The sequence below is a fragment of the Mus caroli genome, unplaced genomic scaffold (genome assembly GCF_978045245.1).
Source record: "Mus caroli unplaced genomic scaffold, Mus_caroli_1 scaffold_6, whole genome shotgun sequence".
Lineage (NCBI taxonomy): Eukaryota > Metazoa > Chordata > Mammalia > Rodentia > Muridae > Mus > Mus caroli.
The window spans coordinates 36195064-36217824 of NW_028227261.1; the positions used below are offsets into that span (position 1 = coordinate 36195064).

A 22761-nucleotide genomic window follows, 5' to 3' on the forward strand; every position below is an offset into this window, starting at 1 on the left:
GCCTATGAAGGTCAAGAGAGGACATCAAATGTGCCAGGGTGGTTTGGTACCCATGGGGGGAGCTCCCCTTCTCTAAGGAGAAAGGGAGAATGGAAAGAGGGGAGGTGTGGGGTGGGACAGTGAGGAGGGGGGCATTCTGTGATTGGGATGTAAAATGAATAAATAAAAAATAAAAAAAAAAAGAAGGCATCAGCTCCCCTGGATCTAAAGTTACAGGTGGCTGAGAGTCACATGTCATGGGCTTGGGATTCAAACTCCAGTCCTTTGGAGAAGCAGCAAGTGCTCTTAACTGCTGAGCTATCTTCCCAGACCCTTATTTGAGGGATCTTGAAGAATACTCATTGCAAGGAGGCACATGTCAGAAACTTTTAGATAATGAGACTTGGCCTGTGGTTAGTCACTAAAATGAGCAGGTAGAAAGGCTGGATGAACACTTACTACCAAGGTTTTGGAGAACTTTCCAAGCTGAGAAGGAATGTACAGGTTGGACAAGTGAAGTGACCAAATGAACTATTGAGATCCTAGTAAACACTTGAATTCTCTTTCATTAAGCATCAAAGAACATTTGGGTGCTGACAAAGCAGCGATAGATACATTTTTGTATGTCTTTGTGTCTAAGAGTATGTATGTGTCCATCCTGCTTATGAGCTACTAATCTGCATAGATTATGCCATATCTTCTGTTCTATTACATACATCTGATTCAATGAAAGGAATGGATGGACAGAAAAGCAGTTCAAGTCTTCATATTCTATGTCATTCAATTTGATATTGAAATTAAGTTTCAAACATATTATTTTCAAAATAAATCTCTAAACTGCCTGCTACTTCCTTATTAAAATTCTACTCATTCATGCTTAGAATGAAAATTCACTGACAACATATAGGTCCCAGCTGTGTGCTATATAATGAGAACACAAAAAATAACAAGACATCCACTTTTTAGTCTAAAAAAGGGGGAAAGACACATAAACACACACATTAAAGTGTTGTAGACATTATATTAAAACAAAGCATGGGACTTGAGGCAGACATGAGGGAGGAGCCAGTTCTATAAAGGAAGGAGTGAAAGGGTTGAGTCTTGGAGCAGGAATCCTGACAGTGAAGTAAAGCAGTGGTGTCAAGGGAGTGAAGCAGCAGCGAGGGCTGCATGTGCTGCCCAGTCTGGCAGGGCAGCCCCTGGCCACATCAACAGCCGTGTACTTGCAATGTGCCCCAATCACTGAAGAGGTGAGTATGTCTGCAGTTTTGTGTACTTTCATTAATTGAAATTTAAAAAACTGACTACAGGCCGGGCGTGGTGGCGCACTCGGGAGGCAGAGGCAGGCGGATTTCTGAGTTCGAGGCCAGCCTGGTCTACAAAGTGAGTGCCAGGACAGCCAGGGCTACACAGAGAAACCCTGTCTCGAAAAACCAAAAAAAAAAAAAAAAAAAAAACTGACTACAGCTCCTAAGAAGACGCTTATGTATATTTGAGAAAACTTTTAAATATATTTGGAACAAGACTTGATATGTGAACTTACTTTTCCAACTGTGATCCTTTTTTTTTTCATTTTCAGATTTGCTTATTTTATGTGCTCGAGTGTTTTTACAATGTGAGTGCCTAAGAGATGGTTGTGAACCACTATGTGATTACCAGAAACCAAACATATGTCCTCTGCTAGAACAGCAAGTGCATCCAACTGGGGAGCTATCTCTCCAGCCTGTAATTATTTTTAAAATATAAATACAAATTAGGTATTTCTGATAAATCTAGGACCTGAATTAAGATGTGTTAAATAGATTCTAAACACCTTTTTATGTTGGTCACATGTCAAAATAATGTTTAAAATATAAAACACATATTATTAATTTCCCTGGTTTTTATCTTTTTAATGTTAAAGTTTAAATTGCATATGCAAATTGCACTGGTCTCTACTGGAGAACACCAAGTTGGACATCTGTGCTTCAGTTGACAAGGCAATGGCTGTATACTTTATTACACTTAAGAAAAAGAAAGAAAGTGCCTAGCGTGAAGGGCTGGGAATGGTGGAGGACCCCTTTAATCCCAGCACTCAGGAGGTAGAAGCAGAGGAATCTCTGAGTTTGAGGTCAGCCTGATCTACACAGCAAGCTCCAGGGCCAGCTAGGGCTACATAGGAAAACCTTGTCTCAAAAATTAAAAAATAAATAAACAACAAAAGCCAACAAAAAATGCTTAGATTGTGGTGCTCACACAGATAAGAAATTCATTAAATTTCAGGGTTTTTTTCTTTGTTTGTTGCTTTTTCCATTCTTAATAATCTCTAGTCTGGCCAAACAGGAAAATAGTTTTAGCTATTTGAAAAGTTAAACTTCCAATCTCCTTTCCCAACTTGGAAAATTCATGTTAACAACAATGGCAAGAAGGCATTATAGGTATAAAGGAAAAGTAAGGGGCCTAGAGAGATGACTCAGCCATTAAAGTATTCACTCTTCTTGTAGAAGACTAGAGTGGTTCACAATGCCCATGTCAGGTGACTGTAACTCCTGTAACTCCAGCTTCAGGGGATCCAATGCCCTCTTCTATAAGAACCTGCACTCATTTGCGCAAACCTCATGCATCTATATGCATACACCAAATTTAAAAATAAACTAAATGGAAAAGTGTGGTGGTTTGATGGGTTTGCCCCACCCCCAGGAGTGGCACTATTGGGAGGTGTGGCCTTGTTGGAGGAAGTGTGTCACTGTGGGGGTGGGCTTTGAGATTATATATGCTCAAGCTACCCCTAGTCATACAATTTCCTTCTGCCACCTGCAGATCAAAATGTAGAACTCTCAGCTCCTCCAGCACCATATCTGCCTGCCTGCTGCTGTGTTTCCCATCATGATGATAATGAACTAAACATCTGAACTGTAAGCCAGCCCCAACTAAATGTTTTCCTTTATAAGAGTTGCCTTGGTCATGTCTCTTCACAGCAATAAAACTCTAAGACAAAAAGGATAATAAACTTAATTAGTAACAAGAAATCTCTTAAACTCTAAAATCTCCTTAATTCTACTTACTGATAAGATAGTATGAGTGAATACTTACCACTAGGCTGCATAGTCAATGGACTAAAACTAAGCAAGGAGTGATAAAGCTTGAGACTTATTCCTGGATCCACCTATACCTTGCTCTGACCTCTGACAAGTTAGTTTCTCTGTGTATTACTCTCTCCATCTGTAAAGAAAGGGAGTGGAGAGAAAGAGAATGGTTAAAATTCCATGGTGAGACCTAAGTACTAATACTGGGCTGCACTATTAAGAAAAATGTATTTCAATACCTCTTTTTTTTTTTTTTTTGCTAGTAAGAGTATCACAGAATTAAACGGTTCTTTATAACAAATACAACAGGTACAATTGAACTCTTTACACTCAGAAATATGTTTTTATATTTGTTTCTATACAAATGTTGAAAATAAACATAGCTTCCGACTAACCAAATAAAGCCAGAAAATCCAAGTCACAAAAACCTACTAATAAGGATTATGAATTAAGCTCTACCATACATATTTTGAAACCTTAACCCCACAATTTGAACATATTTGGAGATAGGTTTTATAAAGTGGTAATTACTATAGAATGAAATCACAGTGATAGAGAGTGGCCACTGTACTGGAAATTGTAGATTTATAGAATATAATTATTTTGATTTTTTAGAAAAGTTTTTGTTTGGTTTGGTTTTTTAATATTCATTTTATTTATTTATATTCAAAATGTTACCCACCCCTCTATGTCCCCCCTCCAAGAGTTCTTCAGCCCATTCCCTTCCTCCCCTTTGCTCTGAGAGTGTGTTCTCCCACCTACTCCACCTCACCTCACACCCCCACCCAGGCATCACCCTTCCCCGGGACATCAAGTATCTACAGGACTGGGAGCATCCTCTTCCACTGCGACCACTCAAGGCAATTCTCTGCTACATATGTGCTAGGGTCCATGCACTAGCCCATGTATGTTCTTTGATTGGTGACTTAGTCCTAGGGCTCCAGGTTAGTTGACACTGTTGGTCTTATGGGGTGCCATCCCCTTCAACTCCATCAATCCTTCCCCTAACCCTTCCATAGGGGTCCCTGACTTCATTCCAATGGTTATCTCTGAGTATCCGAATCTGTCTCAGCTGCTGGTAGAGCCTCTCAGACATCAATGCTAGGCTCCTGTCTGCAAGCACAGCGCAGCATCAGTAACATAGTGTCAGGTTTTGGTGCCTGCCCATGGGATAGATCCCAAGTTGGGCCTATCACTGGATGGCCTTTCCTTCATTCTCTGCTCCATTTTTGTCCCTGTATTTCCTTTAGATAGGAACAATTCTAGGTCAAAAGTTTGAAGGTGGGTCGGTGATCCCATCTCTTCACTGGGGGCCCTATTTACTGAAGGTGGTTTCTTCAGATTCCATCTCCCCACCATTGGCCATTTTCGCTAAGGTCACCCCCACTGAGTCCTGGGAGCTTCTCGTCTCACGTCTCTGAGACTTTATAGAGGTTCCTCTTGTCCCCAAAAATTTTTAAAGGACAGAATTTAAAATAAGAAAAGCCCTGACATGACATTCGGAGGCAATGAATCTCCAAAAATGTAAGTTCATTTTCTGTTGGTAATCTCTTCCTGGGCATGCTGCCTCAGTCTCTGTGAGTTCATACATGCATCAATTATAGTGATTTAGAAGGCCTTGTTTTCTTGATGTGCACGATCTCCTCTGGCTCTTATGTTGTTCCTTCCTCCTCTTCCATGGTGCTTCCTGTGCCTTGAGATACAGGATTTGAAGGAGATATCCCACAAATGGCCGAATGAAAGGCCTCTCCCTCTCTGCATACCATCTTGCTGTGGATCTCTGTATTTGCTCTGATATGTTGCAGGAGTAAGATTCTCTGATGATGGCTGAACTAGGGACTGATCATATTTGTCCTTTTGGGTCTGGGTCACCTCAGTTGGGGTGATTTTTTTCAAATTTCATCCATTTACCTACAAGTTTCATTATTTTATTATTTTTAAAGGAGGAGTGATGTTTCACAATATAAACGTAATACATTTTTTTTTTTTTTTTGAGACAGGGTTTCTCTGTGTAGCCCTGGCTGTCCTGGAACTCACTTTGTAGACCAGGCTGGTCTCGAACTCAGAAATCTGTCTGCCTCTGCTTCCCAAGTGCTAGGATTAAAGGCGTGCGCCACCACGCCCGGCTTGTAATACATTTTTTTTATTCATTCTTTTGTTGAGGGCCATAAAGATTATTTCCAAATTCAAGGTATTCTGAATATAACATCAATGAACATGTTTGATCATGTATCTCTATGATAATAGTCTCACTTTATAAGCTCAAACTTGATATATAACCCAGGCTTGCCTTGAATTCATAATCCACTTTCTCAGACCCCCAAGTGCAAGGATTATTTTCATGTTCCTCTACACTTGCATGTATTTCTGGAAATTTTTAAAAGAAAGAAATGTGGCTGAAATATCAACAGGGATATGGAAACATTCTTTATAAATGGGACAAAACATCACTCTAACCACCCCGGAAGCCAAGAAAGCTTGGACAAATTCAGCATATGATACTTACTATTAAAAAAAAATCAGCTGTAAATTGTAACATATATTACTATTAATTCTTAACATTATCACTACCACTAAAGAGTCCACCATAAGCCAGGTAGGATACTAAGCACTTAACTAACAGATACTACCTAGTTGAGTATTCACCATGTGGCACAATATCACTATCTTCTTTTACTAAAGAAATAATACCAAAAAAGTTCAATTAACTTTCTTTCATTAGAAAAATCATTTGAACTCAATCAATATTCTTCTTTAAAAAAAAAACAACTTAATTTTAATTTTTTATTTTAAAAATCTCCTTATCATAAGTGGTACTTAATCCATTTATTTGTTTATTTAATGTTTATTTTCTGTGGGACGCCTAACTCGCCAGCAAGTAAGACGCCACAATAGGATCCTTCTGCACACGTTTATTGGGCTGCGCATTGACTGTGTAGGCGAAAGACTCCGAGCCCTGGGCCTCTCACTCTTATATACTATCAGTTCTCATCCACGCACAGCAGGCCACGCCACCTCACCAGGCACGCAGCTTCAGCTAATCAGGGCAGCAGGGGCATATCTCCACCAAAATAGCTTCGCCAGTAACCTAGTACACCTGCGCAGCTCTCACGATGTTTGTGGTTTATATGAGGAAGTCAGGTGAAAGTCATACGACTTAGCTGCAGTCCCTGGCACCTTCTTGGGACTGCTGCCACATCTGCTCCTCACAATTTTCAATTATCTGTATTGTGTGTGTGGGCAGGGGATGCTCATGAGTACAAATGCCTGTAATGGCTAGAATCCATCATATTCCCTGGAGCTGGAATTACAGGCAGATCTGAGCCACCCAACATGAGTTCTGGGAAGTAAACTAGAGCTCTCTCCAAAAATAAATAGTATGTGTTCTTAACCACTGAGCTGTCTCTCCAGCTCTGGTTTTTATTTTTATTGATTTAGTATGTCTGTGTTTGTGTTATGAATATGTGTGGGTACCTATGGAGGTCAGAAGAGGGTGTTGGATCCTCTGTAGCTGATATAAATACTGGGGTCCAAATTCAGATCCTCTGCAAAATTAGTACGTGCTCTTGACCACTGAGTTATAGCTCTAGTATTCCTCCATGTTAACTATAGTGTCTCCCATCTCTATGCTGTCCTACCCCAACAAAAATGACCAAGGAAACCTGTGAATGCTTCTAACATGCTTATTATTACCTCAATCTGGATGCCGAATAAGAGTGGCATAGTGAGTAGGGCATGGTGGTGCACGCCTTTAATCTCAGCACTTGGGAGGCAGAGGCAGCTGGATTTCTGAATTCGAGGCCAGCCTGGTCTACAGAGTGAGTTCCAGGACGAGCCAGGGCTACTCAGAGAAACCCTGTCTCGAAAAACCAAAAAAAAAAAAAAAAAAAGAGTGGCATAATTAAATGTAGAATGCTCATAGGTACCATGTTTCAAATGCTCATAAAGTTTGAAAAATATGAGAGGACAATAGGTTTGAACATACATACAAATGTAAAGCGGTGAGAAAGGAAGTGGACCAAAGGAATAGGAAAAAAGGGAAGATCCCCCAGAAAATGAACCTGGAAAACAAAGATGCATCAAAAATACCTCTGAAGACCCACTACGAAAAGAGAACCCCTTTGGTTTGGGATAAAACATAATTCCATGCCAGTATATACAGAGCTCAAAATGTAAGAGCCGGTAATAGAACACCTGTTCGAAATAGGCAGGGAACTGGTCTGATGAACCACTTCCATTAGTTCATATTCTTAGTGCCTCTCAGCCGATTGTCTGCCTCCAGGGTCTCTTAATTTATATACTTCATTTGGACACAAGAGTGAGATTAATATTCCTCCAGGATGTGCTCTAAGAGAAGGAAGGGCAGCAAACCAGGCAATCCTGTTTCTTCTACATAGCAGATGTGAGCGAACAAGAATAGATTTCTGCCACTTGCTTTGTAACAGATCTTGCCTCTCTGTCTGTACATACAAAGAGAAGAATCCCAGAGAATGCCAACATTTTCTTCAACAACCAAAGGCAGCTAGCAATGGAGGGCTCGTGGAAATGCTAAGAGGCAATGATGCCCTTTGTCCTAAATAAACTTCAATATATATAATGCTTACTGTTTTTAATGGCTTCTGTGTGAGCCACGGCAAAAGAGAAGCTGATGTTCCTTAGAATGCTTCTGGCTTGTGCTTCTTGAACAGAAGTGGGTCCAATGTTACCATGTTGTATTTCCAGGAATACAAATGTGGACCTTATGTCATGAAGTAAGTAATGTCCCACCATCACCATCTCTTCCCCAGTTAGTACTTAGCTTTCTGTCTGCTGAGATGTCATCCCACTATGCAGTCCAAGCTAGCTTCAAGTGCTCAATTCTCTTAAGTATCTCTGACTTAGAGTATCACTAAGCTCAATCTTGTTAGTATTTGGAATAAAGGAAATGATAGTCCCATATGCTCTACTCTATGTCAATCAGAACACATCAGAGATAGGCCCTTATGTTCAAAATCTAGATCTGTAACCCTGAATGTGCTACAGGTGCATGATTTCAAAGCAACAAGGAGAGAAAGGTTTTTTAAAAAAGATTTATTTATTTATTTTATGTATATGAGCATACACTGTAGCTGTATAGATAGTTGTGAGTCTTCATCTGGTTCTTGGGAATTGAATTTAGGACTTTTTTTTTAAACATTTATTTATTAATTATATGTAAGTACACTTCTGGCTTGTGCTTCTTGAACAGAAGTGGGTCCTTGAACAGAAGTAGCTGTCTTCAGACACACCAGAAGAGGGAGTCAGATCTTGTTACGGATGGTTGTGAGCCACCATGTGGTTGCTGGGATTTGAACTAAGGACCTTTGGAAGAGCAGTCGGGCGCTCTTACCTGCTGAGCCATCTCACCAGCCCCAAATTTAGGATTTTTGTTCACTCTGGTCAACCCCACTTGATCCGGTCCACCCTGCTCGCTCCGGTCCAAAGATTTATTTATTACTATAAATAAGTACACTGCAGCTGTCTTCAGACGTACCAGAAGAGGGCATCAGATCTCATTATGGATGGTTGTGAGCCACCATGTGGCTGCTGGGATTTGAACTCAGTACCTTTGGAAGGGCAGTCAGTGCTCTTACCTCCTGAGACATCTCACCAGTTTGAAAGGTTTTCTTTCTAAATATATATATTTTTAAAGTTGTATGTGTATGGATGCTTTGGCCACATGCATACCCATCCATGTACTACATGTGTGCGTGGATGGTATCTACAGAAACCAGAAGATGGCATTGGACCCTCTGAAAATGTTGTTTTAGATGGTTATGAGCCTCTATGTTGGTGCTGGAAATAGACTCTGGGTCCTCTGTAAAAAGCAGCCTGTGGTTTTTAACCCTGAGCCATCTCCCCAACCTGGTGTGTGAAACTATGGATGGTTAGGAAGGAAAAGACTTTTGAGAAATACACAACTGTTTGTAAATATCTGGAGGCCTCTTATGTAGAGGAGTGATGAAGTTTCCTCTTCTTGTTCAATAATTCCTCTAGGGGAAATACTGCCAACTAGAGAGTGGAAGTTACAGATAGGAAGATATGAGCACATTACTTAGAAATTTTGGCAGTCAAAGGTATCCCAAAAATGAAATAAGCTCACTGTAAAGGAAAGGATGAATTTGGCTGCTGGAACACCTCAGTTCTTCTGTTGTAGTATGAAAGCAGCCACAAGCAGCACAAAAATTAATGGGCATGGTTGCATTCTAATATTTTAATTCAAAAACAGGTAACAGACTATGATTTAATAGAAAAATTAAAAAAAAACACTAACAAAATTTAGCCACATGGTCTGAGGATTATTACATACAAATATCAGCAAAAATTATTTCCAGAATGCAAAGGTGGTTCACCATATGAAAACCAAACAATGAAATGTATGCCATAATCAGAAAGAGATTTTAAAAAGGCAAAAATTTGAAAAAAAAATCTCAATTGATGTTAAAAAGCATTTGACAAAATTTAACACTTTCATAATAAAACACTCAACAAAGAATAGTATTAACATAATAAACATCACATATGAAAAACTCATAGCTAATAGTATAAACAATAGAAAAAATTGACAAAAAAAAAGCCGGGCATGGTGGTGTGCACGCCTTTAATCCCAGCACTCAGGAGGCAGAGGCAGGAGGATTTCTGAGTTCGAGGCCAGCCTGGTCTACAAAGTGAGTTCCAGGACAGCCAGGGCTACACAGAGAAACCCTGTCTCGAAAAACCAAAAGAAAGAAAGAAAGAAAGAAAGAAAGAGAGAGAGAGAGAGAGAGAGGAAGGAAGGAAGGAAGGAAGGAAGGAAGGAAGGAAGGAAGAAAAAAGTGAAAACTTTTCCCTTAAAATTAGGAAAAAGACATCTCCCATAAGCCATCTCTAGACTGCCTGTAATACCTATATGTACATATAATAATATGAATGTGATGTAAATAGTTGTTACTTTTTACTACTTAGGCAATAATAAGAGAAAACGTTCATACATCACACCAGTAATTACAGGTATCCAGATTTGAAAGGAAGCAGCTGAACAATCTTTGAAGCTGATAGAGGAATATAGTAAACCTTAATAAGTACACACACACACACACACACACACATGAAAGAGTTAATAGAACTAATAAACTCAGCATAGTTACAGGATGTTAATGATGATCTAAAAAGGAAATTAAAATAATATGAAAAAATATATAGGATTCTTTTTTAAAAATGTATTTATTTTTATGTACATTGGTGTTTTGCCTGAATGTCTGTCAGAGGGTGCCAGATTATATGGAACTGGAGTTAAAGACAGTTGTGAGCTGCCATGTGGGTGCTGAGAGCTGAACTTAGGTCTTCTAAAGAGAAGCAAGTACTCCTAACTGCGGAGCCATCTCTTCAGCCCAACATAGGGATTTCTTAACCAAAGAAATGCATACTGAAAATTATCAAACAGTTCTGAAATATTAAAGGCAATAAATAAAATCAATTAATAAAAAGGCAACCCGTGTTCATGAATTCTAAGACTAGTATTGTTAGGATTATGGTACTACTCAAAGGAATATACAGAGTCAAATCAAATTCCTATGAAGACCTCAATCTTTCTTTTTTGCCTTTCATACAGCTAGGGAAATTGGTCTTAAAATTTACATGGAAGTGCTAGAGAGATGACTCAGTAAAATGCCATGAAAACATGAAAATCTGAGTTCAAAGCCTAGAACCCACAAAAAATGCAGGTGTACTGGCATATGCCTCTAGTCCCAGTACTGGGGAGACAGACATTAAAGGATTCCTGAGATTTGCTAGCTCAATTGTAAGCTCCAGGTTCAGTGAGTGAGAGCGCCCGTCTCAAAAAACAAAACAAGATGGAGAGCAATTGAGGAAGACATCCAATGTCTATTTCTGGCCTTTTCACACACTTGCACACACACACACAAACAGGCTCCAAAATGTATGTAGTGGAGGATAGGAGTGAGTGATGAATATGCAAATATGAAATTCTCAGAAATAAATATATATTGATTTTTAATGTATATGAAATCTTTTTTAAAATCCTGAGCAGCTAAAAGAATATTTAAAAAGAGTATTTTTAATTAATGCCATAGAGCAAAACTGAACCTTTGTTATATATATTACACACACACACACACACAAAACTACTCAAAATTCATTAAGAGCTAAAATTGTTAGGAGAAACACAAAGTAAAGTCGTTATTACACTTAATTTGTCAGTGACTTTTAACTATGACACTGAAGTACAGGAGCCAAAATGGGGCTGGAGAGGTAGTTCAGTGGTTAAGGACTCCCAAAACCCTCATGGTAGCATTAAACCACCTGTAATTCCAGATCTGATGCCCTCTTCTGACCTCTCTACACCACCACACATGATGCACCTGAACTCACACAGGCACAAATACACACACATAAAAATTTAAGAAATATTTTATTATTTTTTTAAAGAATTACTTATGTATGTGAGTATACTGTAGCTGTCTTCAGAAGAGAGCATCAGATCCCATTACAGATGGTTGTGAGCCACCATGTGGTTGCTGGGAATTGAACTCAGGATCTCTGGAAGAGCAGTCAGTGCTCTAACTGCTGAGCCATCTCTCCAACCCGATTTTTATTTTTTTAATTGTTTTTTATTCTTAAATTCATGTCTTTTTTTCAAAGATTTATTTATTTATTATATGTAGTACACTATTCCTGTCTTCAGATAATCCAGAAGAGGGCGTCAGATCTCATTACAGATGGTTGTGAGCTACCATGTGGTTGCTGAGATTAGAACTCAGGACTTTTGGAAGAGCAGTCAGTGCTCTTAACTGCTGAGCCATCTCTCCAGCCCTTTTAAAAAAAAAAAAAAATTAAGACAGGGTTTTACTGTGTAGCCTTGACTGTCCTAGAGCTCACTCTGTAGACCAGGCTGGCCTTAAACTCAGAGAGATCCACTTGCCTTCTGCCTCCCAAGTGCTGAGATTAAAGGTGTATGCCACCACAGCAAAGCATAAATAAATATTTTAAGTAAACATAAATGTCATTAATAAAAGCCTCATTCTTTTTCATAATAAGTCTTCAAAATTTGGTATGTGGTTATAAGTATAACTTGTTAAGTGAGAATTTTTCATTAGAAAATCATGATCTGTATTTTGTTTTTTACGGTTATAATTGAAAAAGCGTCTCATATAAGCAAGGTGTTCAAACCCTACTTAAAAATTTTTCTAAGAACGTAAATGAAGGTTAGTTTCTAATTAAAGTTATATTAAGTTTAAAAAGTTCAAGACACACCCAAGCTTGAAAGAATAAATATTAATAGGCATCTATTAAGGGTTTATAATGTACTAAATTTTCTCTAAATATTTCACATGTATTAAAAGAAAATGTTGAATTATCTCTATTCTATAAGGCTAGAGCTATTATTATTGCAAAAGAAGGTCTGAAAACTTAAGTTTATACATTTAGTTAATGGTGCACTTACTTTTTTTTAAATGGTGCATTAACTTAAAAGCAATAGAATTTGGTTAAATTTCTTACCTCTATGGTTTTTCAAGAAAACCAGAATACTTGATTTTACTTAGCAGAAAATGCAATCTTTTGCATATGAGAGGTTCTCAGTATTGACCATTTTCATAGAATCCTGTCTGGATTACATATTAATGTAAATTCAATCATATCACACTCATTAAAAATCTTTCTAAGGCTGAGCGTACCTTCCCATGGCCTCCATAGAACAATGTGACCTGGCTCTGAGCTCTCTGCCTCTCTTTTATCCTGTCCTAGCTCTCTCATTCACTCCACACTCCAGCCTCTACTGAGAGGCCAAGAATCTCCGCATTTCTGCAATGTTTCATTCTTCTAGTCACCTGGCTAACTTTTTATTTTTCCAGGCCTCACTTTAAATGTAAGCTCCAGAGAGAAACCTCTCACTTCGAAGTTGTCATTCAGACCTTCTCAATTATTCCTTAGTTATCTACATAGTAATTAGCAACATTAAATATTTTCTACATCTATTTATGTCTCTCTCCCAACATGGCGTTGTCCTTGTTATTCATTCAGCCCGAGATCTCAACACCTGAAATATGTCTAGCACAGAGGAAATGATATTTATGAGTTAAATGAAAGTACTCTAATAACTGGGAAAAATAGTATACATTTTTCAAAAATCAGATAAGAAAGAACACAGTAGTCACAATTGAATTTTTAAATTTTTTCTTGGAAGGATTTGCAATTAGAACCCATGAATAGATTTCTGAGAGAAAAATAATTAATGAAAATTGTTGAAGATTGGTTCTAATGCTTTTAATTTATCTGCCCCCCAAATTGGGAATCTGTGTGTTCAAACGCTGAAGGTCCTTGTTCTCAATTGATTTTTTTTTAATCGACCAGTAAAAAGCCAACTGCCAATGGCTGGGTGGAGAGAGAGAGGCAGAACTTTTAGATTCGCACAGGCTAGGAACTGGAAGGGAGGAAGAAAAGAGAATTGCCATGATTTGGAGGGAGACATATCAGATTTAGAGCCGCTGAAGGAAAATCATCTGATGTGTAGGTGAAAAGGAATGTGCCCCCTCGAAGGGCTGTCCTGAAGCGTCTTGGGCAGCAAAGACTAGGGGGCCACCAAAAGGAGCCAGAGCAAAAAAGATAAAATATAGAATTAGAGGACTTTAAACCAGGAGTACTGGAGGGAAATGTGTGCTAGCCGCGGGGAGGATTAGAACTGTCCAGGCTTTGAGCTAGTCAAGGCATATTAAACTGGGGTGGGGTGGGGTGGGGTGGTATGTGTGTGTGTGTGTGCGCGAGCGCACACACATCTGTCTTTCATTTGCAAATCCAGACAGCTCTTAGGCAGTTGCTCATGTGCGACTCATCAGTAGCACAAAGTAGTTTAGCTAATGACTGAGACAGAAACTCTCCTAAATTAAACAAAAATAAGATGACTTTAATATTTATCTGTAAGTCATTGTAACTTCATAGGATCATTGTTTAAAGGTACCTTCATGATGGAAGGAATTGAGTAACAATGACTATAATTCAGCTTTACAACACAACTTATTGACACAAAGGCAAATTCTAGCTGATTAAAAGCCAGTTAAAAGCCATGCATTCAAATAACAAAAGGTTTTTGTTGTTGTTGTTTTCTTTTCTTTTTTTGAGACAGGGTTTCTCTGTGTAGCCCTGGCTGTCCTGGAACTCACTTTGTAGACCAGGCTAGCCTCGAACTCAGAAATCCTCCTGCCTCTGCCCCCTGGGTGCTGAGATTAATGGCACAAAAGATTTTTAAAATACAATATACAGCTACAGGCTTGAAAACATGAGGTCTTCAGTCATCTCTACCATGAACTTTATGATGTTGGTTGTGAGCCCAGCTTCAGGTGGCTGTGCTGTCTCTGCAGCTCCTTTGTCACTTATTAAAGGCATCTAACAAAGTTACTATCTCAGCTATACTTGAGAGGCACTTTAAATAAGGATAATAAAATCATTTTACAAAATCCAACTATATAAAGATTTCATCCAGTTTCAAAATCCTTTATAGGTTTCAGTCATCTGATTCACTATTAACTTATTTGTGTTAGTTATTTGTATATTGTACACAGCAAACTCAAAGCTTTAATTAAGATTTGCTTCAGGATACTTCTCCAGCTCATCTTCTCTTCCTCCTTCCTCCAAGTTGTCTTACAAGATTCATTACACTTTGACTCATCTGCTGCACACCGAACACATCTTGCTAACTTAAAACTCTTTCCTTACAATTTAACTTAAAAATCAGTGAAACTGCTCCCTTTCAGCCTTTCTGACTCTTTTCCCTTGGTAAACAATTCCTCTTCTACACAATATTTATAGCTAATTCATACTTTAAAACAGTCAAATCACATTATAATTCTCTCTCCACATACACACACACAAGTTAAATTTTTAAAATAAAATTTAAAACTAAGTAAAATTAAAAGTACATTCTTATCGAGTTAGAAAGCACATAGCACTAAAATAGTATTTGGACTTTGCAAAGTGTATGTTTCAAAGGAAATAAAACAGAAACCTTACACCTTTTTAACTAAATTGTGCACAACAATGGCATTTGCCCAGAAGGTCCCTGCTAGCACTCTGTGCCCCAGCTGGCCTCTGGAAAGTTCATTACTTTCATATTACCACAGTGGCAATTTATTAATGTGCTCAATGCAAGGAAAATCAACTGAAATGACGTCCTGGCAACCAACACTAGAGCTCCCTTTCACCAGCACTTTACAGCACTAGAGCTCCCTTTCACCAGCACTTTACAGCACTAGAGCTCCCTTTCACCAGCACTTTACAGCACTAGAGCTCCCTTTCACCAACACTTTACAGCACTAGAGCCCCCTTTCACCAGCACTTTACAGCACTAGAGCTCCTTTTCACCAACACTTTACAGCACTAGAGCTCCCTTTCACCAACACTTTACAGCACTAGAGCTCCTTTTCACCAACACTTTACAGCACTAGAGCCCCCTTTCACCAACACTTTACAGCACTAGAGCTCCCTTTCACCAGCACTTTACAGCACTAGAGCTCCTTTTCACCAACACTTTACAGCACTAGAGCCCCCTTTCACCAACACTTTACAGCACTAGAGCTCCCTTTCACCAGCACTTTACAGCACTAGAGCTCCCTTTCACCAACACTTTACAGCACTAGAGCTCCCTTTCACCAACACTTTACAGCACTAGAGCTCCCTTTCACCAGCACTTTACAGCACTAGAGCTCCCTTTCACCAGCACTTTACAGCACTAGAGCTCCCTTTCACCAACACTTTACAGCACTAGAGCTCCCCTTCACCAACACTTTACAGCACTAGAGCTCCCTTTCACCAACACTTTACAGCACTAGAGCTCCCTTTCACCAACACTTTACAGCACTAGAGCTCCCTTTCACCAACACTTTACAGCACTAGAGCTCCCTTTCACCAACACTTTACAGCACTAGAGCTCCCTTTCACCAGCACTTTACAGCACTAGAGCTCCCTTTCACCAACACTTTACAGCACTAGAGCTCCCTTTCACCAACACTTTACAGCACTAGAGCTCCCTTTCACCAACACTTTACAACACTAGAGCTCCCTTTCACCAACACTTTACAGCACTAGAGCTCCCTTTCACCAACACTTTACAGCACTAGAGCTCCCTTTCACCAGCACTTTACAGCACTAGAGCTCCCTTTCACCAACACTTTACAGCACTAGAGCTCCCTTTCACCAACACTTTACAGCACTAGAGCTCCCTTTCACCAACACTTTACAGCACTAGAGCTCCCTTTCACCAGCACTTTACAGCACTAGAGCTCCCTTTCACCAACACTTTACAACACTAGAGCTCCCTTTCACCAACACTTTACAGCACTAGAGCTCCCTTTCACCAACACTTTACAACACTAGAGCTCCCTTTCACCAACACTTTACAGCACTAGAGCTCCCTTTCACCAACACTTTACAGCACTAGGGCTCCCTTTCACCAGCACTTTACAGCACTAGGGCTCCCTTTCACCAACACTTTACAACACTAGAGCTCCCTTTCACCAACACTTTACAGCACTAGAGCTCCCTTTCACCAGCACTTTACAGCACTAGAGCTCCCTTTCACCAACACTTTACAGCACTAGAGCTCCCTTTCACCAACACTTTACAGCACTAGAGCTCCCTTTCACCAACACTTTACAGCACTAGAGCTCCCTTTCACCAACACTTTACAGCACTAGAGCTCCCTTTCACCAGCAGTGCCATGGTTAAGTCTTCTTCATGCAAAACCATTTTTATATAGTAGTCTAAGATCTTCAACATTGATGTTAGTACTAAAGAGAAGTTTTTTAAAGTACAAAAACTATAGGTCCTCATGAAGATAGACAAAGGAACCAGGCATAGTAGAACCTGCCTATTATCATATGGCTTGCAAGGCGGAAAGCCCTTTAAACACACAGCTATGTGGTGCTCACCGCCTTGCACTGATGAGCACAGTACCCCAGACAACACTCCTATTTGCTTTTCCTAGGGCTGCTATACTCAGTAACAGCTCTAGAATGTATCATGCTACAAAGCTGAAATTTGACATCAAGCTGTAGACAGGCCTGCGTGATTTGCTCTAGCAGCCCTAGGAAACTAATAATGATCTTTGTACCTAAAATGGAATGCTGCTCTAACAGTTAAGACTAAGGACTTAATCCTAGAATTAAGTTAAGAGAAGGAGCTGAAAGAGGTTAAGGGTCCTCAATAAAAAAACACTTTGACTTGATGAGACACATGGTTATAAAATCTGAGCACTAAAGGTATTTCTGGTGGGACCTTGGAAGGAAATAAAATACAAGTTATTGGACATCTTCAAGAAATCTCTTATAATAAAGTGGCAGAAAACTTTAAATTGTGTTTGGCAGCTGAGTTTCTTTACAAGGTAAAAGTGATTACCTTGGATGCTTATCTCGTATTACTAACTAAAGTGTGAAAGGGCCTGGAGTCTTCTTGATGCTTAAAGTAAAATATAGAAGACAAATTAAGAAAACAATAAGCAAAAAGGAACCATTAATTGATGACTTGGAAAAATCTCTGCTCATCTAGAGACTGCACTCTGAAAACACAATAAAAACTGAGGCTAGATACTCATTTGTGTGAGTCAGTCAAGTCTCTCATCAGATGGCTTGGATGTACATTATATGGGAAGCTTGACAAAGTTTTGAGAATTTCATACCAGCAGAAACTTCTTCAGACTGGACCAAAGGGGCAGAAATAGAGCACTACAAAGGTATATAGTTTCCAAAGGCAGAGTCACAGATACAGAGTCATAGGCCAATGAGATTTTGGGATGGAAGGATACAGGCATTTTAGCAGCTCAGAAGACACAATTTAACCACAAAATTCTATTCTCTTATCTTGAATGTAATGCCTCCTACAGAATCATGAACTTACTCTAGACCAGTGATACTTTTATCCTCAAGGTCCTGGGCTCATGCCCAGAGGCTTCGGTGAGTTTTTTCTTTAATTTTTATTTTATTTTGATGGAATTACAAGGATGGATGGAGGATATGGAAGGACTGGGAAACGAGTAGGGGATTTACATGATGTAAAATTCCCAAAGAATCAATAAAAAAATTTCTCCTTTTTTTGATGGAACTTTCTCCTGTGACTGCCGTATCACTGTATCTTGGAAGCAGGTAACCTGTCTTCTAGGTTTCACAGAGTCGATTCAGTCTCAGGATGGGCCATATCCAGGGGCTTACTCATGCCAGATTCAAAGTTATTTAGGAAATATGCTGTCTCAAAAACAAAAACAAAAAAGATAGAGGACCAGCTCCTGAGAAACAACATTTGAGGTTATTTTCTGACTTATACAAACTTATGGCATGTGCATGCATGACACATACACAATGTGGAGAAAAAGGAATTCTGCACACACCATTGGTGGGAACGTAGTCTAACCATTATGGGTTGTAAATGAGTACAGTCAAGTTACAGAACTTCCTTATTCTTCATAGATGAAAATCTTCATTATATATAAAATATCACATTTTCTTTTTTCATTCCTCTGTGGACAGACATGGTAGCCAAAATCTTGAAATGTTTTCTATATTTTTTCCTTTAACAGTTTCATGTTTTAGGGCTTATATTAAGATATTTAATTCATTTGAAGTTAAAAAACAGCAATCTACCTTTTTGGAGGAAGGAGGGGCAGAATCTCACTATATCACCCTGGTTGGCCTGAAACGCTCATCATGCTAAGTGAAATAAGCTAGATCCAGGAAGACAAACATCACATATTTTCTCTCATACACAGAATCTAGAGTTTTAAAAAGGTAAGACATGAAAGTATGAACAGCACTATTTGGGCAGAGGGAGGGGTCCTGCATAAAGGGAAAGGGTATAATGGGGACAGAAATGATCTAAGGATATGACATACATGCAAGGAATATCATAACCAATGTACTATTTTATACATTCAATGTATACTTTTTTAAAAAGCCAAACTACCATATGAGACATCTGCCCCAATTCTGAATATACATTTCAAAGATATGTGATTAGCATACCACAAAGATACTTCAATGGCTATGTCCACTGAAGTACTATTCATAAGAGCATATACAGAGAACCAAACTAGGTGCCCATCAGATGAAAGAGTCAAGAAAATATGATATCTGTACTGGCTAGTTTTTGTCAATTTTACAGTCACCTGGGAAGAGGGAAGCTTCACTAAGGAATCGGCTCTATCCGATTCGGTCTGCAGGCAAGTCTCGGGGTGGGGGTGGGCAGTGTTTTCTTCACTGATGGTTAATGTGGAGGGCCCAGCCCAGTATGGGTGATGCTACCCTTGGACTGGTGGTGTTGGACTGCATTAGAAAGCAAGCTGGCCAGTAAGCAGATTTCCTCCATTGTCTCTCTGTGTGAGTCTTACCTTCTGGTTCCACTCTTGAGCTCCTGCGCTTGCTTCCCTGAAAGATGAGCTATAACCTATAAGGTGAAATAAACCCTTTCTTCCCCTAAGTTGCTTCTGATTAGTGTTTTGTCACAGCAACAGAGAATCCAACTAGGATAGGACAGTGTCTTATTTATCCATCCACGTGTGTGTGTGTGTGCATGAGAGAGAATATATTTTTAAGCAATGAAATATGAAATCCTGTCATCTTCATCAAGATAGATGAAACTAGATGATATTTAGTAAGGTAAGACATGCATACACAGAAAGACAAGTACCGCATGTTCTCTCTCATCTGTGCACAAGCCAAAGGTAGGTATCAAACACCACTTTATTTTTTCACAAGGGTCTCTCACTGACCCTGAAGTTCATCAATCAGGCTAGATGTGGGCAAGCCCGGGAGTCCTCCGTCTCTGCCTTCCAGGACTGGATTATAAGTGTGCACCATCACACCCAGCTTTTCCTATGTGTACTGTGAATCTAAATTCAGGTCCTCATGCTTACACACCAAGCATTTTACCTACTGAGCATCTCCCTAGCCCTTGAAAACGTTTTATAGGTCTTTTAAGTTTATCCCATACTTTTCATACAGACAAAATCTTAACTACTCAACTGATGTTGATATACAAAGGTAATAACTATTAAAACATTTTTCAGCACCATATAAACAATTCAAATAAAAAACTATATCTATATATGAAATCATTTTTGTTCACAAGTCAATGTGAGGACATATTCACAATTCTGACAAATAATGACACTGTGTTTTCAATTAAGAAACAATATTATATGATACAAATTGTTTATATTTGTCTGAATGCTTTCTGTTGACCTGCACTTGGCATATTTTTGACACCTACATGTATGACATAGATATGAGAAAATTTATATGACATCCATTTAGCATATACTCTAACACATGAGTCTATCTATAGACTGCAGTTTGTCAGACCCATAAAATGAGTTAACCATTTGGCATATCATTATGAAGAAACATGTTTTAATTACATTTCAAATAAATAGCATCTAATCCTTTATTTGAACAGTTTTAGATTTATGGAAAACTGCATAGATACTTTGTAGTTTCTACTCAGTTTCCTGTTTATAATATCTTGTATCATAATAACATGCATATCTGTTAACATGCATATTGTTAATAAAACAATGCCAAAAGGCGCTCTAACACACCCGGGATCATAGGGTCAGAGCTGAGGAGGACACAATATCTGCCCCAACACCAGAGGTAACTGGGAACTCCGCCTGACCAGTGGCACAGGTTCCTTCCCAGTCTGGGCCAGTGCCCTGAGCAGACCTTGGGCGCCAACTCTAAAGCCAGTCCCACCAACACCCAGAGAAAGCTCCACTCCCAGGCAGTCTAACACGCCCAGGACCACAGAATCACAGGATTCCAGGATCTCAGGAGCTTGGTCACACCAGGATCTTAGGGTCCCAGAGACAGCTTAACTCTCAGGAGCTCTGACACACTTAGAATCTCAGGATCACAGGATCCCAGAATCACAGGATCACAGAGACAGCTCAACTCTGAGGAGTTCTGACACAACCAGGATCACAGGAAGAACAGGCTCCAGTCAGATATAGTGAGGGCAGGTAGCACTAGAGATAATTAGATGGCGAGAGGCAAGCGTAAGAACATAAGCGACAGAAACCAAGGTTACTTGGCATCATCAGAACCCAATTCTCCCACCATAGCAAGTCCTGGATATACCATCACACAGGAAAACCAAGATTCGGATTTTAAAAAATCACTTCTCATGATGATGATAGAGGACTTTAAGGAGGACATAAATAATTCGACCTTAAAGAAATACAGGAGAACACAGGTAAACAGCTAGATGTTCTTAAAGAGGAAACACAAAAAATTCCTTAAAGAATTACAGGAAAACACAATCAAACAGGTGAGGGAAATGAACAAAACCATCCAAGATATAAAAATGGAATTAGAAACAATAAAGAAATCACAAAGGGAGACAACCCTGGAGTTAGAAAACCTAGGAAAGAGATCAGATCAGGAGTCATAGATGCAAGCATCACCAACAGAATACAAGAGATAGAAGAGAGAATCTCAGGTGCAGAAGATACCATAAAAAAACACTGACACAACAGTCAAAGAAAATGCAAAAAGCAAAAAGCTCCTAACCCAAAACATATAGGAAATCCAAGACACAATGAGAAGACCAAACCTAAGGATATTAGGTATAGAAGAGAGCAAAGAGTCCCAACTTAAAGGGCCAGTAAATATCAACAAAATTATAGAAGAAAACTTCCTTAACCTAAAGAAAGAGATGCCCATGAACATACAAGAAGCCTACAGAACTCCAAATAGACTGGACCAGAAAATAAATTCCTCCCGTCACATAATAGTCAAAACACCTAATGCACAAAACAAAGAAAGAATATTAAAAGCAGTAAGGGAAAAAGGTCAAGTAACATATAAAGGCAGACCTATCAAAATTACACCAGACTTCTCACCAGAGACTATGAAAGCTAGAAGATCCTGGGCAGATGACATACAGACCCTAAGAGAACACAAATGCCAGCCCAGGCTACTATACCCAGCAAAACTCTCAACTACCATAGATGGAGAATCCAAAATATTCCATGACAAAACCAAATTTACACAATATCTTTCCATAAATCCAGCCCTACAAAGGATAACAGATGGAAAACACCAACACAAGGAGGGAAACTACACCCTAGAAAAAAAAGCAAGAAAGTAATCTTTCAACAAACCCAAAAGAAGATAGCCACACAAACATAATTCCACCTCTGACAACAAAACTAACAGGGAGTAACATCATTCTTCCTTAGTATCTCTTAACATCAATGGACTCAATTCCCCAAAAAAGACATAGACTAACAGACTGGATATGTAAATAGGACCCAGCATTTTGCTGCATATAGGAAATGCAACTCAGTGACAAAGGCAGACACTACCTCGGAGTAAAAGGTTGGAAAACAAATTTCCAAGCAAATGGTCCCAAAAAACAAGCTGGAGTAGCCATTCTAATATCGAATAAAATCAATTCTCAACCAAAAGTTATCAAAAAAAAAAAAAGATAAGGAAGGATACTTCATATTGGTCAAAGGAAAAATCTACCAAAATGTACTCTCAATTCTGAACATCTATGCTACAAATGCAAGGGCACCCACATTCATAAAAGAAACTTTACTAAAGCTCAAAGCACACATCGCACTCCACACAATAACTGTGGGAGACTTCAACACCCAACTCTCAGCAATGGACAGATCAGGGAAACAAACTAAACAGAGACACAGTGAAACTAATGGAAG

General features: G+C 39.1%; 1 protein-coding gene across 5 annotated transcripts in view; it reads right to left on the minus strand.

The window, feature by feature from the left end:
• Positions 1–22761, minus strand: part of Scmh1 (Scm polycomb group protein homolog 1) — a 112254-nt gene that overhangs the window by 71319 nt on the left and 18174 nt on the right. For all 5 annotated transcript variants that reach the window (XM_085839010.1, XM_021160806.3, XM_085839011.1 and 2 more), the window contains one exon: positions 3052–3180. In XM_085839010.1, the coding sequence (XP_085695136.1) occupies positions 3052–3064 (13 nt within the window). In that variant the 5' untranslated portion in view covers positions 3065–3180. Of the gene's footprint in view, positions 1–3051; positions 3181–22761 lie in introns of those variants that run through there.